Genomic DNA, 12,078 nt, shown 5'->3' with positions numbered 1-12,078 from the left:
GGTAGGAGGTAATTCCCCAAAGGAAAATAAGGTGCTGTGGGCAGAAGGAGGGAATCCAGCCCGGGGTTGGGGGCCTCAACCTGCAGTCCATGGGAGGCACACAGGTCCTGGAATCCTGCAAACCTCGTGCTGACCCCAGTTCTGACTCTACAGGGCTGTGTGACTCCAAGAAAAGAATGTCGCACCCTCCAACCTCATTTGCGCCGCTATGAAGTGGGTGCCTGCCTAGCATCCCGGCAAGCAGCAAAGGGGCCTCATCTATTAACTAGGTGATTGACAGGAATCCATGCACGCACACTGTAGCCCTACTGTTCGCCCGGCACTGTCCACATCCCAGCGGAAACCTGTGACACTGGGGTCTGTGTCTATTTCACAGACAAGAAAACAGACACAGGCCCGGCCTGGTGGCTCAGGCCTGTCATCCCAGCACTTTGGGAGGTCCAGGCGGGTGGATCACCTGAGTTCAGACGTTCAAGACCTGCCTGGGCAGCATGGTGAAACCCCGTCTCTACTAAAAATACAAAAAATTAGCCAGGCATGGGGGTGCAGGCCTGTGATCCCAGCTACTTGTGAGGCTGAGGCACGAGAATCGCTTGAACCTGGGAGGCGGAGGCTGCAGTGAGCCAAGACGTTGCCACTGCACTCCAGCCTGGGCGACAAGAGCGAAATTCTGTCTCAAAAAAAAAGGAAAAGAAAAAAGATGCTGGGAGGCCGAGGCGGGCAGATCGCCTGAGGTCAGAAACCCGGTCTCTACTAAAAATACAAAAATTAACCGACCATAGTGGCGGGTGCCTGTCATCCCAGCTACTCGGGAAGCTGAGGCAGGAGAATCACTGGAACCCAGGGGGCGGAGGCTGCAGGGAGCCGAGATCGCACAACTGCACTCCAGCCTGGCTGGCAAAGCGAGACTCCATCTGAAAAAAACAAACAAACAGAAAAAAAGAGTTCCACATGGGTCTGGCTGGGGGAAGATCAAGGTACTGGCAGAGCTGCGTGCCTTCTGGCGGCTGCAGGGGAGAATCTGTTCCACGCCTTTCCCGGCTTCTAGAGGCCGCCACATTCCCTGGCTCCAGCTCCTTCCTTCGTTTCGAAATCCCCCAACAGCAGCCAAGTCCTTCTCTAGTCCTGTCTCTAACCACAGAGAGCAGGTGGTTTTTTTTTTGTTTGTTTGTTTGTTTTTTGAGATGGCTTTTCGCTCTTGTTGCCCAGGCTGGAGTGCAATGGCGTGATCTCGGCTCACCGCAACCTCCGCCTCCCGGGTTCAGGCAATTCTTCTGCCTCAGCCTCCCAAGTATCTGGGACTACAGGCGTGCACCACCACCCCTGGCTAATTTTGTATTTTTAGTAGAGATGGGGTTTCGCCATGTTGGTCAGGCTGGTCTTGAACTCCCGACCTCAGGTGATCTGCCCACCTTGACCTCCCAAAGTGCTGGGATGACAGGTGTGAGCCACCGCGCCCGGTCTGAGACGGAGTCTCACTGTCACCACGATCGTGCAACGGTACGATCTTGGATCGCTGCAACCTCCACCTCCCGGGTTCAAGCCATTCTCCTGCCTCAGCCTCCCAAGTAGCTGGGATTACAGGCACGTGCCACCAGGCCCAGGTATTTTTTATTGTATTTTCAGGAGACGGGGTTTCACCATGTTGACCAGGCTGGTTTCAAACCCCTGATCTCAAGCGATCTGCCCATCCAATGTGCTACGACCACAGGTGTGAGCCACTGCGCCTGGCCAGGCGTCTCCTCCTCCAAGGACCCTTTGAGGACGGTGGGCCACCCAGAGAACCCAGGATGATCTCCTGTCTGAAAGTCCTCAACTCAGTCCCATCTGCAGAGCGCTCGTGGCCAGGGAGGGTGGGACACCCAACACCCACGGGTTCCAGGGAGAGGACCCTGTGGTCTCTGGGGCTGTGTTCTGCTGACCAACCCCGATGGCACTGCCATCACTCATGGCGCAAGCCTCTGTGCCCAGCGCACACCCTGGCCGTTCCACGAGTCTCAGCGTCCACGTCCCTTTCCTCTGCAAAGTCTTCCTCAGTGTCCCTCAGGCTGGGTCATCCTCTGACACACAACAACATGGGATTCCCACTGTCTGTTTCCCTGTCGGGGTTTACCTCGAGGGAGATGGAAGCCTGGGGAGGTGAGCAGAGGCACGGGGTGCCATGGTGGGCATCTGAGCCAGGGAGAAGGCTTATGGCTGGGGGAAGAGGCGGACTGCAGCGGCCAGGCTGGGGGCTGGAAGTCCTAGGATGAACCTCAGGCCTGGACAGGCTGGAGAGAGGGGCAGAGGCGGGAGAGGGGAGGCTGCCCCAGAAAGGGGTCTCGGGAGGAGGGGGCACCCCACAAAGGGTCAGTGACCTTTTTGAGGTCACCCCGCACACAGCCTCTGGGTTAGGGAGGAAGACAGAGCCGGGAGCAGGAGGCCACTGGCTGCGAGCCTTGGTTTCCCCGGAGAGGCCGGAACCCACGTCAGCCAGACAATGACCCTTTGATTCGCACAGCCCAGGCCCGAGCGGCTGAGCTACAGCGGGGTCAGGTTTTGGCCGAGGTCACACTGTCCAGCCCTCACATACCCTCAGTGAGAACACAGGGTCCTGTCCCCCCTGCCCCACTCCCCAACTCGGGGAGAATCCCGGGGGAATGCCAGGGGGCCAAGGCCAGGGCAAGACAGCGGGGTGCCCTCCCTCAGTGCCACTAGGGCAGGAACTTGGCCCCTGGCCACTGACTGCTGGGGGACACAGTCTGGCTGGGCAGCTAAGGTCAGGGAAAGCGTGTCGGTGTGGCTTCTGTAGGCGCAGATCTCACTCATGCCAGGCAAAGAGGCTGTGCCCTGAGACTGCTGGACACCTCGGTTTCCATACCTGGTGGGGGGGGCAGTGCTGGAACAGTGGGCAACCAGATGAAGGCGTCCCCAGGAGATGCCCAAATGCTCGCCACCACATCAACCTTTTTTATTTTCCTGAAAGCATTTACCACTCTCTGAAGTTACAGATTAATCTGTCTCTGAGGCCGGGTGCGGTGGCTCACGCCTGTAATCCCAGCACCTTGGGAGGCCGAGAAGGGCGGATCACGAGGTCAGGAGATCGAGACTGGCTAACACGGTGAAACCCCGTCTCTACTAAAAATACAAAAAATTACCCGGGCCTGGTGGTGGACAACCGTAAGCCCAGCTACTCGGGAGGCTGAGGAAGGAGAATTGCTTGAACCCAGGAGACGGAGGTTGCAGTGAGCAGAGATCGGGCCATTGCACTCCAGCCTGGGCAACAGAGCGAGACTCCTGTCTCCAAAAAAAAAAAAAAAAAAAGATTAATTGTCTTCGTATTGTGTTGCCTATGGCTTCTCCAAACCGGGAGCTCGGTGAGTAAGTGACGGGGTCTGCCTTGGTCCCCGTGGTGGCACCCCAGCCCCCTGCAGCGTCCTTCCTGCCACCAGATGTTCACGTACGTTTCCCCAGAAGCAGGAGCACCGAGGGCCTTCGCAGAACCCTTGAGCTCGTCAAGGGCGCCCTGACATATCCGGAGGCCCCCAGGTCCGAAATCAGCTCCAAAGTGGGAAGTGCGCGTGGCTGCGCCAGAGCCCCCTCGGGCCAAGCGCCTCCAGGCCCACGCAGATGTCGCTGCCATAAATTGTGGGAAACGCCTCTGCTGGAAACAGCGTCTGCTGAATCTCAGAGGGAGAGGGAGAAAAAGCCAGTCAACATTCTTGTCGATGTGACCCGCGGGGACGCTGGCAAAGGCTCGGGGGCAGCGTGGCCCGAGGGCCCAGGGCAGAAGTCAGGCGGGCACACGCGCGCTCGCACCAAGGCCTCCCCGCGGGCCCGGGCTGGGCGAGGCCTGCTGTTGTCCACGACGCTGGGAGGGGCGGTCTCTGGTCTGTCCCAGCCGCACCCCGTCTGTCCCACACCCAGCCTCTCCCCACCCACCCCCACCCACACGCCGGCTGCAGCGGCCAGGTTCACGGGTGGGCGGCGTGCGTGTGAGCTGGACCCGCGTCCGGCTGAGGTTTTCGGGGCGTGGGGCGGGTCAGGCCCCCTTGGGAGGAGGCCGGGTTGGGGGCTCAGGGCCGTGAAAGTGACCACGTGGACATCACAGAAGAGGGGTGCAGGGGGGTCCCGCTGGCTAGCGGCCACCCCTGCAACGGAAGACCCGCAAACCCCCTGCGACCCCCGGCGGCGGCCCCTCCACCCACCCGAGAGGCCGCCGCCACCTCGAACTCACGGCCCCGTCCCGTCCCGTCTCCGCCCGGGAACGGCCGCGTCTCCCCAGATGCACTCCCCGGCTCCGGGAGGGGACCCGGCGCGCGCCCCCCGCGGCCCACCCCGCGCGGGACCCGGCCTCGCCCCCGCCACTCCCGCGCCGCGCCCCGCCCCGCGCCCCGCCCGCGGCCCCCGGGACCTTTATAGGGAGCGCCCGCCGCGCGCTGGGAAGTCGGTGCCGCCGCCGTCTCCGCGTCCGCCATGCGTCCCGGGGCGCCAGGGCCACTGTGGCCTCTGCCCTGGGGGGCCCTGGCTTGGGCCGTGGGCTTCGTGGGCTCCGTGGGCTCCCTGGGCTCGGACCCCGCGCCCGGTGAGTGGGGCGGCCGGAGGGGAGGGCGGGGCGGGCCGCCCACGTGGGGCTGCCCGGATTGCGGGTCGGGGGATGTGGGGGGCGCGGGCGGGGTCCAGCGCCTGAAGGGGGTCACCGGGAGGTCAGCGGAGTGCAGGGTTTCCCGCCACGACGACCCGGACAGGGACTGGGCGCTTAGCGTCCATCGCTTCCCTCCCTGAACCCCGACGACCCCATTAGTGCCGGGGGCGCTCTTCATCTCCGTCTTCCAGATGGGGAAACTGAGGCTCGGGGTCACACAGCTTGTAGGCGGCAAAGCCAGGACTCAAGCTGCGACCGTTTGGGTCGGTCCTGGCGTGTCTGGAGCCAGGCCCTCCGGAGTCCTGGGTAGACGGGACACGGAGACACAGCTCGGACTGGCTGGGAGGTGCCAGGCCGGAGACGGCCTCACTTCTGGCCTCAGTTTCCCCTCCTATGATGGGTGCCAAGTTCCCCAAGCTGGTTCCTTGCAGTGTTTGTGAACCAGCAAGTGCTCTGAGAAGGGGGCTGTGGCCATTTCTGCCCCCAGGGATGGGAGAAGAAACAGGGGTGGGGGGGCTCTCTGCCTCCCCACCCCCATCCCTGCAGCCCCACCCCACCCCAGCCCCACGCCAAAGGGAGAGCAGAGCCCCCTCCCCGAAGGCCACGTCCCTGGGGAGACAGTGAGCTCATGCGAGGGGAATGTTCCCAACTTGGAGTGAGTAAGAGGCGGGCCGGCGGTGGGGGGGGGGCTGCCAGGCGCGGGGCTCCCGAGTGCCTTCGTCCTCGGGTGCTGTCTAGACAGAGGGCAGAGGTGGGAGAAGCGGCTCCCGGCCCGCTGACCCTGACATGCCCAGTGCCTGGTGTTTGGTGGTGTTTGAGGGGTTGGGCAGGGTGCCAGTCCCCGGTCTGGGGGCTTGGAGGGAAAGGGGAGGGCCTCCAGGGATGGGTGGGGGTTGGTGGTGAGGCTGCAGGGGGCCTCGGAGCTCAGAGGGGAGGGGGGATCTCCAGGATCCAGAGCCAGGGTGGGGACACCCACGTGCTTTCCTGTCCCTTCTTCCTGGGCTGGGGTAGATCATCCCTGCGTAACTACTGAGCACCACCTGCATGCATCTGTGGGGGGGCCGGAGGCTGGGTGTCAGGAGTGGCGTAGGAGAGCACCCCGTCCCTGTGCCCGCAGCTGGGGTCTGCTGGCTGCAGCAAGGCCAGGAGGCCACCTGCAGCCTGGTGCTCCAGACCAACGTCACCCGGGCCGAGTGCTGTGCCTCCAGCAACATCAACACCGCCTGGTCCAACGTCACCCACACGGGGAACAAGATCAACCTCCTTGGCTTCCTGGGACTTGCCCACTGCCTCCCCTGCAAAGGTGAGACCCTGGGCACTGACCCCAAGCCCGAAGCAGGGTGGGCATCTCAGCTCAGGATCAGCCAGCAACAGTCAAGGTGGTCGAGGGCAGGACATCCAAGAGTGAGCTATGCAGGAGGTATGCAGGAGGCTGCAGGGGGGATCCCAGCCTCAGCAAGGGATTGGGGGGACTTCCCAGGTCCCATATTTCAGCCCCTGGCAGCTCAGGACTCAGGAAGAGGCTCTGAGGACTCCCCAGTTGACTCCAGCCTTTGCTGGGGCTGAGCTCTCTGCCCAGGTGGCTCTTCCTACCTGGTTGACAGAGGCCTGCTTACAGCTCCTGGGAAGGTGGGTTTGCCATTTTGGCCTGTGACCCCAAATGTCCATACCGGGGCCCTTCACTGCAGGCTCCAGGGTCTGTGGTGGGGTCATGGCTGCGTGTTTAATGAGCATTTGCTGTTCTGAGATGATGCCTCTCATATAAGACTCGGGCTCTTGGTGGGTGGCACAGAACAAATGAGTTAAGATCCACTCTCGGCCCGGCGCGGTGGCTCAAGCCTGTAATCACAGCACTTTGGGAGGCCGAGGCGGGTGGATCACAAGGTCAAGAGATCGAGACCATCCTGGTCAACATGGTGAAACCCCGTCTCTACTAAAAATACAAAAAATTCACTGGGCATGGTGGCGCACGCCTGTAATCCCAGCTACTCAGGAGGCTGAGGCAGGAGAATTGCCTGAACCCAGGAGGCGGAGGTCGGTGAGCCGAGATCGCGCCATTGCACTCCAGCCTGGGTAACAAGAGCGAAACTCTGTCTCAAAAAAAAAAAAAAAAAAAAAAAAAAAAAAAAAAAAAGATCCACTCTCTGAACTGGAGGATGATGGTTTTTTCCCCCCGGAGACAGAGCTTCCCTCTTGTGGCCCAGGTTGGAGCGCAGTGGTGCAATCTCGGCTCACCACAACCTCCACCTCCCAGGTTCAAGCGATTCTCCTGCCTCAGCCTCCCGAGTAGCCGGGATTGCAGGCATGCACCAACATGCCCGGCTAATTTTGTATTTTTAGTAGAGAGAGGGTTTATCCATGTTGGTCAGGCTGGTCTGGATCTCCCAACCTCAGGTGATCCACCCGCCTCGGCCTCCTGAAGTGCTGGGATTACAGGCGTTAGCCACCGCGCCTGGCCCCCCTTTTTTTGAGATGAAGTCTCGCTCTGTCACCCCCAGTCTACAGTGCAGTGGCGGGATCTCGGCTCACTGCAACCTTCACCTCCCGGGTTCAAGCGATTCTCCTTCCTTGGACTCCCCAGTTCTGGGACTTTGGGCATCCCCGCCACCATGCCCGACTAATTTTTGTATTTTTGGTAGAGACAGGGGTTCACCACATTGGCCAGGCTGTTCTCAAACTCCTGACCTCAAGTGATCTGCCAGCCTTGACCTCCCAAAGTGCTGGGATTACTGGCATGTGCCACAGTGCTCAGCCCGTTGGGGCACTACCTGAAGAAGGTGGGCATTACAGGGGGATGATTAGGAATTAGCCAGATGGAGCTGGTATGGGAGAGGGGATCAGGAGAGACCATGGCTTAAGACTAGGTCCTGGTGGGTGGGGTCAGGCTGGAGCTGAGGGCTGAAGACAGGCAGGCCAGGATGAGAAACCCTGCTGGCTTCTGAGATGTGATTAATCCCACATCAGCCTGGCTGGGTGGTCCTGAACTCACTGCCACACACTCCTGCTCCCTCCAGACCCCCCTCTGGCTTCTGGGAGGACAGACTTCAAAAAGTGCCTGGCCTGGGCGTAAGATGGCCTAGGACTCCTCCACCCCCAACCTCATCCGGCCCGGCCCCGGGGATGGGAGCTCAGGCCCCCTTCTGTTCTTGCTTGCATGAAACCACCCTGGAAGAGCATTTCCAGATGTGCCTGTGAGCCACTGTGTGTGGGGGCACCCAGGTGCGGCCCACATGCCCTGTCGGGTCCGCGTGGGGGGCGCCGACAATCCTCTAAGTGGGACTCACTCCCCCGTCAGCCCCGCTTTACACACAGAGAAACTGAGGCTGGCACACAACTCAAAAGCTGTGTTCAGAGGCCCCCACCAGAAGGGGGTCGGTCATCTGGGTCCTGGCTGCAGCTTTCAAGCTGAGGTGCTTGGTCCCCTGCACTCACATCTGCGACCAGGCCTCAGTTTCCCCATCTGTAAAATGACGACTTGGGAGGATGCAAGGAGCGTGGGAGGCGGTGGGCAGCGTATTAAAAGCGGGGGCGGGGACCCCAGTATCCCTGCCTGAGCACTGGGGTGCGGGGAAACTCCTGGTTCGGAGGCCTAGGGCTGCGGAGGGCCCCCTCCCCTGGAAACGCGCCCCAGGCCAGGAGGGGCGCTCAGCGCCCCGCCCTCCGCGACGCCTCCTGGGGGACGGTCCTGGCAGCCCCAGACCCGCGCCTGGCGAGGACGGAGCAACCCCCTCCGGCCTTCCCAGAAGCGCGCGCGCATCGGCACAGACGCCAGCCAGCGGCGAGGGGGCGCGGCCCTGGGCCGTGCAGCTCGGCCGGACCCCGATTCTCGGCGGGGACCCCGGCCCCGCCCCTCTCCCCACCCCAGCGCAGGCGCCCCCGGGAGCCCGCGCGCCCGGACTCCGACCGACCCCGACCCGGGACGGCGTCCCCGTCTCCGGCCGGCAGGGGGCGCGCGGGGACGGGGCCCCGAGAACTCCGCGCGGCCCCGCGCCCAGTCCCACGCGCGTCTCCTGTGTCCGCAGATTCGTGCGACGGGGTGGAGTGCGGCCCGGGCAAGGCGTGCCGCCTGCTGGGGGGCCGCCCGCGCTGCGAGTGCACCCCCGACTGCGCGGGGCTCCCGGCGCGCCTGCAGGTCTGCGGCTCGGACGGCGCCACCTACCGCGACGAGTGCGAACTGCGCGCCGCGCGCTGCCGCGGCCACCCGGACCTGCGCGTCATGTACCGGGGCCGCTGCCGCAGTACGTGGGGGCGGGGGCGGGGGCGGGGCCGGGGCGGGGCCGCCGGGCCTGCGCGTCGCGTCCCCGGGCTGCCGCCGCAGTGCGCGGGGGCGGGGCCGGCTGGAGGGGCGTGGCCTCTGGCCGAGGGCAGGCCACGTGGGTTGGGGTGGGGCCTGATTAAGGATGAAGGGCGCTTTTATGCTTCCGAGGGGCCTCTGGGGCTCACGTTGGGCAGGAGAAACGTGGTATGATTAGAGTGGGAGCATGACTCAGAGAAGGGCTCGTGGGGGAAACCGGAGAGGCCAGATGGAACCGCGGGTGAGGCTGTAAGGGGCGGGGCTCTTGGCAGGGGCGTGGTTCCTGGGTGGAGACGGGCGGTGTCTGTGGGTGGAGCTTTAGTGGGCGGGGCTCGAGGAGGGCGGGCTTTTGGGTGACGCAAGGGGCAGGGCTCATGAAAGAGGTGTGGCTCCTGCGTTCAACGGGAGGGGGCAGCGCTTGTGGGTGAAGGCTGATGTGTGGGCGGAGCTGGTTGGAGGGGCGGGGCTTTGTGGTTGATAAGGGGTGGAGCTTATGGCTAACGTGCTACAGTAGATGGGCCTTCTGGAAGGGGAGTGACGCCTGGGTACGATCGAGGGGCGGGGCTTGTTGCTAACAAGGGGCTGGGACTCCTGGGTACAATGGGTGGAGCCTGTTGTGGGCGGGGCTTTGTCGGTGGTGAGCGGGTGGGGCCTATGGCTAATGCAAGGGATGGGGCTTCTGGAAGGGGAGTGACTCCTGGGTACAATCGGGGGCGGGGCTCTTGAAAGGGGTGTGGCTCCTGAGTACAACCGGAGGGGCAGGGCTTGTGGGTGGAGCCCGAGGGGGTCGGGTGGCGTGGGGCGGGGCTGCTTACGGAAGAGCGGGGCTTGTGTCTCCCACCAGAGGGTTCTTGAAACTTGAGGGTCAAGGGCTGGTCTTGGGGCCAACAGCCCTTCGGGGTTCTCAGCGAGATGCCCCCCGAACCGCCCCTGGCACTTGGCCTGCAGAGTCCTGTGATCGTGTGGTGTGCTCACGGCCGCAGTCGTGCGTCGTGGACCAGACTGGCAGTGCCCACTGCGTGGTGTGTCGGGCGGCACCCTGCCCTGTGCCTGCCGGCCCCGGCCAGGAGCTCTGTGGCAACAACAACGTCACCTACATCTCCTCGTGCCACCTGCGCCAGGCCACCTGCTTTCTGGGCCGCTCCATCGGCGTGCGCCACTCGGGCAGCTGCACAGGTGCAGACGCAGGGCGGGGGAGACAGGCCTGTCCTGGGGAACAGAGAGCCCCCTGCCCTGCGCCCTCATTGCTCTTATTGACACTTGCAGGTACCTTTGTAGGCACCCCTCAGGAGCCCCCAGATGGTGAATCGGAGGAGGAGGAAGAGAACTTCGTGTGAGCCTGCAGGACAGGCCTGGGCCTGGCGCCCAAGGCCCCCCACCACCCCCTGTTATTTATTGCCACAGCAGAGTCTAATTTATATCCCACGGACACTCCCTAAACCTGGATTCAGACCACTTGGGGATCCCAAAACCCCCTGACGATATCCTGGAAGGATTGAGGAATGGAGGCCTGGGGCCAGCTGGTGGGTGGGATGGACCTTCGTCCCAGGCACTGAGGGCTCGATTAAACCCCTATCCTGAGTCCTATTGCCAGGGAGGACCCCACACTTCTGCTCCTTTGGGGATAAACCTATTAATTACTGCTACCTTCAAGAGGGCTGGGCATTCCCTACTGGTAATTCCTGAAGAGGCATGACTGCTTTTCTCAGCCCCAAGCCTCCTAGAACAGGGGCCTTGGGCTCGGGCCAGGAGGGGCAGAGGAGATTAGCCTGGGTGTGAATGGATGGTCTAGCCTGGGTGAGTGCAGATGGTCTAGCTTGAGTGTGAATGAATGGTCTAGCCTGGGTATGAAAGGATGATCTAGCCTGGGTGAGTGCAGATGGTCTAACTTGAGTGTGAATGAATGGTCTAGCTTGGGTGTGAATGAATGGTCTAGCTTGAGTGTGAATGAATGGTCTAGCCTGGGTGTGAACAGGTGGTCTAGCTTGGGTGTGAATGGATGGTCTAGTCTGGGTGAGTACAGATGGTCTAGCTTGAGTGTGAATGAATGGTCTAGCCTGGGTGTGAATGAATGGTCTAGTCTGGATGTGTACAGATGGTCTAGCCTGGGTGTGAACAGATGGTCTAGCCTGGGTGAATACAGATGGTCTAGCCTGAGTGTGAATGAATGGTCAAGCCTGGATGTGTACAGATAGTCTAGCCTGGGTGGGTACAGATAGTCTAACTTGAGTGAATACAGATGGTCTGGCCTGGGTGTGTATGGATGGTCTGGACAGGGTGTGAATGGATGGTCTAACTTAAGTGAATACAGATGGTGTAGCCTGGGTGTGAATGGATGGTCTAGCCTGGGTGTGTACGGATGGTCTGGACTGGATGTGTATAGATGGTCTGGACTGGGTGTGAACAGATGGTCTAACCTAAGTGAATACAGATGATCTAGCCTGGGTGTGTATGGACAGTCTAGCCTGGGTGTGAATGGACGGTCTAGCCTGGGTGTGAATGGATGGTCTAACCTGGGTGTGAATGGACGGTCTAACCTGGGTGTGAATGGACGGTCTGGCCTGGGTGTGTGTGGACGGTCTGGCCTGGGTGTGAGTGGACGGTCTGGCCTGGGTGTGTGTGGACGGTCTGGCCTGGGTGTGAGTGGACGGTCTGGCCTGGGTGTGTGTGGACGGTCTGGCCTGGGTGTGAGTGGACGGTGTGGCCTGGGTGTGAGTGGACGGTCTGGCCTGGGTGTGTGTGGACGGTGTGTCCTGGGTGTGAGTGGACGGTCTAGCCTGGGTGTGAGTGGATGGTCTAGCCTGGGTGTGTGTGGATGGTCTGGCCTGGGTGTGAATGGATGGTCTAGCCTGGGTGTGAGTGGATGGTCTAGCCTGGGTGTGTGGACGGTCTAGCCTGGGTGTGAATGGACGGTCTAGCCTGGGTGTGTACGGATGGACCTCAGAACATTGTGGCCTTGCCCAGCAGGAGAGACCCTTCATGAAGGCCAGGAAGGCTGCCACTGTCCCCTCCTCCCAGCCCTTGAACTCCAACTTCCCCTCTGCCTCTGTGTGCCCCTTTGCGTACTGTGAAGGCCACTGAGAAACACCCAGCGTGCTCCTGACACGGGCCATGCTCAGCCACAGAACCGCCTAGCGCCTTCCCCGCTGCGGTCCACATC

General features: G+C 62.0%; 1 protein-coding gene across 1 annotated transcript; it reads left to right on the top strand.

Annotated features, from left to right (window-relative positions):
- The first annotated feature begins 4,403 nt into the window (after positions 1–4,403).
- FSTL3 (follistatin like 3) lies at positions 4,404–11,558 on the top strand. The gene is made up of 5 exons (XM_039466969.2): positions 4,404–4,564; positions 5,742–5,927; positions 8,647–8,862; positions 9,867–10,094; positions 10,185–11,558. The coding sequence occupies exons 1-5, from the start codon at positions 4,456–4,458 to the stop codon at positions 10,253–10,255; spliced, it is 810 nt and encodes a 269-aa protein (XP_039322903.1). The 5' UTR covers positions 4,404–4,455; the 3' UTR covers positions 10,256–11,558.
- Positions 11,559–12,078: the final 520 nt, after the last annotated feature.

Source organism: Saimiri boliviensis, chromosome 14 (assembly GCF_048565385.1).
Source record: "Saimiri boliviensis isolate mSaiBol1 chromosome 14, mSaiBol1.pri, whole genome shotgun sequence".
Classification (NCBI taxonomy): Eukaryota; Metazoa; Chordata; class Mammalia; order Primates; family Cebidae; genus Saimiri; species Saimiri boliviensis.
The sequence above is the reverse complement of the archived record's forward strand: the minus strand, read 5'-3'. Positions and strand labels throughout refer to the sequence as shown.